Source organism: Anoplophora glabripennis, unplaced genomic scaffold (genome assembly GCF_000390285.2).
Source record: "Anoplophora glabripennis isolate ALB-LARVAE unplaced genomic scaffold, Agla_2.0 scaffold89, whole genome shotgun sequence".
Lineage (NCBI taxonomy): Eukaryota > Metazoa > Arthropoda > Insecta > Coleoptera > Cerambycidae > Anoplophora > Anoplophora glabripennis.
Window position 1 is genome coordinate 1,351,096 of NW_019416262.1, and position 3,803 is coordinate 1,354,898.

The window sequence follows — 3,803 nt, forward strand, 5'->3', positions numbered from 1 at the left end:
GTCACCAACTGGAAGACTTGCCAGGTGGGCATTAACCATACAGAGCTTTGACGTCAAGATAGAATATGTACCGGGGAAACGAAACGTAGTGGCCGATATGTTATCTCGTCCACCTTGTGAGCGTGACAATGAATCGACATGTGACATTTGTATTATTACCATTGATCTACCCAGTCGCTCCGCTGAGAACATCAGAGTAGAACAAATGAAGGATCCGGATCTGCTTAAAATTATCAACAGTTTTGAAGATAGCCACCATGATGATTTTGCAAAATGGACCGAAAGAGGATACACAATGTCTAGTGGAATACTTTACAAATATTCAGATGAAGATGAAGAACCCTAATTAGTTGTTCCGGCTCACGAAAGAGAAATGATAATGAAAGAGCTGCACGATGCTCCTACAGCCGCTCATTATGGTACCGAACGTACAATTCGACGAGTAGCTAAAAATATTATTTCACAGGAATGAGTCACGCTTGTCAGAGATATAAATCCACTAACCAAAAGCCAGCAGGACTTCTGCAAACTCCTGTTTACGCCCAACGATTTGAAACCTTGTCTATCGATCTGTTTGGTCCACTTCCCGAGGCAGCCTCAGGAGAGAAATGGATTTTCATCATAGAAGATTGTGCTTCAAAGTGGGTTGAGCTTTTTGGACTAGTTAGAGCGACGGCAGAAGAATGTGCCAAAATTTTAATAAACGAAATATTTTTTCGATATGGATTTCCACGACATATTATTAGCGATAATGGTGTCCAATTCATATCTGGAATAATGCAACAAGTTTGTTTTTGCCTTAATATAAAACAGAGTTTTATACCAGTTTATCATCCGTCTGCTAATATGGTTGAACGGAAAAATCGTGATCTCAAACCTCGACTGGCCATTATGGTAGGAGACGATCATACCTCTTGGATCGACAAGTTATCAACTATAAGATTTGCAATGAATTCAGTATATTGTGCAACCACAGGAAGCACCGCTGCCTACTTAACCTTCGGTAGAGAACTTAGGACTCCCGATGATATCCATAACGATATTCGAACAGTGGTTCAGAGTGAAAACCTTTTACCTCAAATTACTCCGTTCCTAGATAAAATTGCAGCTACTTGGAAAGAGGCTAAGGAACTTTACGATCTTGAACAAGATCGTCAAAAGCAATATTCAGACCAGAAACGGACCGCAGCTCCCTTGAATCAGATTGGTGATAAAGTTTGGGTAACTACTCATACACACAGCGACTCCAAAAAGGGAATAACTTCCAAATTTGATCCAAAGCGGGATGTTCCATATGATATTTGCCGACAAGTATCTCCTGTATCATTTGAGATATGTGACCCTGAAAGTCCAACTATTCCTCTTGGGGTATATCATGTATCAGCCCTCACTCCTCACCTTGGAACTGGAAATGATAAGCCTCAAATTGCTATCAAAAAACTAGGTCGACCTCCGAAGAAGAAAAAGATTCTGGTTCCATGTCGGGACGACTTGTGTAACCAGAGGGGGAGACTATAACAACAAAATCTTAAAAGGGACCACCGTGGAAAGGACTTGCTCGGACGGAAAGCTAGATGGCGGGGAGTTTGCTGAACCTCATAAAAGTTCTAGACTTTTCAAAAAAGGATCAGGGTTGTCAGTGTTAGTTTTAGCATATTCAAAATTGACATCTGTTGTCTTTTGAGATTATTTTACTGTTAATTCTACATTAGTTGTAATAAAAAGCTATAGAAGAATTTCTCGTTGTTGAAACCATGTATTACGGCTCAGGAATATCTCGGCTAAATAAAGAAAACCTGCGGTGAAGTAATAACCCAAAAAACCTCCCCGTAACAGTAAAGAATTTTGTTGATGTACTTACAAATTGTAAATTTTATTATTATTATTAAATATTGTTGTAATATGGTTAAAATTGTCTGCCACAAGGGGATTATATGTATGTATAAATTGAGAATGGCGAATCTTAGGCAAAAAATTCAAAATACCTTTTTTACGTATTATGTACATTAGAATACAAATCCGTTACAATACCTTGTAAAAAATGCAGTATTGTAGGTTTCTTTTATAAAAAAAATGGGTAACCACTGTCTAGTTATACACCACTGGTTGAAGCTTTAGAGACCATATTTTAGAGAATGCATGGCCTACTGTCGAGGAATATGATCGATGGGATCGGTAACGACGGCATGGGCCCTCGGTGGAGACCTCGGGAGTTCTAATCGAGCTCCACGTTGGGCGCCATGTCGTGATATATGACCGTTTGTGCCTAATGTTTGAGAATTGTGCGGGGAATTTGCAACATGGGCTCGCCGCGAAGACGTCGAAGCAGGACTTCGAGCCCCACGTCGAGCGCCATGTCGTGAAGTATGATCTGAATGTTGTGTTTGGTCGGCATGGGTCCTCAGTGGAGGCATCGGGAGTTCTAATCGAGCTCCACGTTGGAAACCATGTCGCAACCTGTGATCTGGGATGTTAGTTCCCTTGACCGGGTTCCGCGGCAGGAACGCACGGAGTTCACGGGGATCGTCGCTATCGACGCCCGGTCGCACTATATTCTCTGACGATTGGAATCTGTGGTGGATATGACCTACAGACGTGGTGTCTAGGACACGAGCTCGCGGGGGAGATCTCGACGAAGAAGGTCGAGCTCCGCGTTGAGCGTCGTGTCGGGTTAGACTTTCTTGATATGGACCACTTAGGCGATGATCGTATGTTCGGGGGAAATCATGAGAATGGACGGGCGACGTACAAGTATTGTTTTGATAAAAAAGGCCGGCTTCGTCACCTATGACGTAGTCGGCTAAGGGGTTTTCGCTTACTATGGCACCCGAACGCGATGCGCATTGCTCCCGCTGGATACCACTTCGTAAAAAAGCTGAATGAACTGTAGCGTCGTCACCGACGGCTAGCTCACGTTCCGAAACACCCGACCTCGGAGGTAGGCCGCTATCGGGGCCAGACCGTGAACCGTGGTTGGACTCATGGGATTCCCCGGACCCTACCAGTTGGTACGTAGGTTGAACCTCGTCCCGAGTATCTGTGGGTGACCCACTTCGTGGTAACTCTTGGTTGCTACTCGGATCCGCGAGTGCGTCGTGAGGGGTGGTCGAGATGGTGCCAGTAACTCGCGTAGCAGCGGACCTCAACGCGTACGGCGCTGTGGCTGCGCCGTGCCGCGTACTTCCGCGAGCCACCATCTTCGGTCCCTCAGACTCTTCGCGGAGCATCGATATAGCGTTGGCAGAAGAGGCCATTTCCTCTTTCACCCCGAATGTCGAGAGATCTTTCGCCGGCAAACAGGTGTGAGGGCAGTTCGTGTGACCGCTGGTCTCTCCGATTTGGGACGAGGTCTCGTCCAGCTCAGTCTTGATCATACTCACACGATCTAATTTATTATTCGTAGTATTACCTTCGAGGGCACCAATCCTCGTAGCACTGGATTTCGTAGTCGCGTCGCAGGGGTTCATCTTCCCCGTACGACAATGTCGGAGCAAGCTCTTTTGCTCCGAAAGTCTTGTAGACGTCTTGTAGTAAGCACTGACTCTACTATTAAATGTGGGTCTCTCGAGGGAGCCCTAGAAGTAAGGATAACTTCTTTACTAAATTTGGAAGTACGCCGCCACAATAACGTGCGTACTATTGCTTTGTGCCCGTGGGTCACAAAGTAAATGCCTCGTAGGGGTTTGACGAGGAAGGTTGCCTCGACGAGTGACCGCCTAGAAGTTTGACGAGGAAGATTGCCTCGGATTTGCAGATCTCAATGGAGTCTGAATTGTAGGTCTCGTAGGAGCCTATGTGTGTAC

At 45.2% G+C, this 3,803-nt stretch overlaps 1 protein-coding gene across 1 annotated transcript; it reads left to right on the plus strand.

Annotated features, from left to right (window-relative positions):
- Positions 1–846: 846 nt before the first annotated feature.
- On the plus strand, positions 847–1,518 carry LOC108903671. The gene has a single exon (XM_018705918.1). The coding sequence runs from the start codon at positions 847–849 to the stop codon at positions 1,516–1,518; it is 672 nt and encodes a 223-aa protein (XP_018561434.1).
- Positions 1,519–3,803: the final 2,285 nt, after the last annotated feature.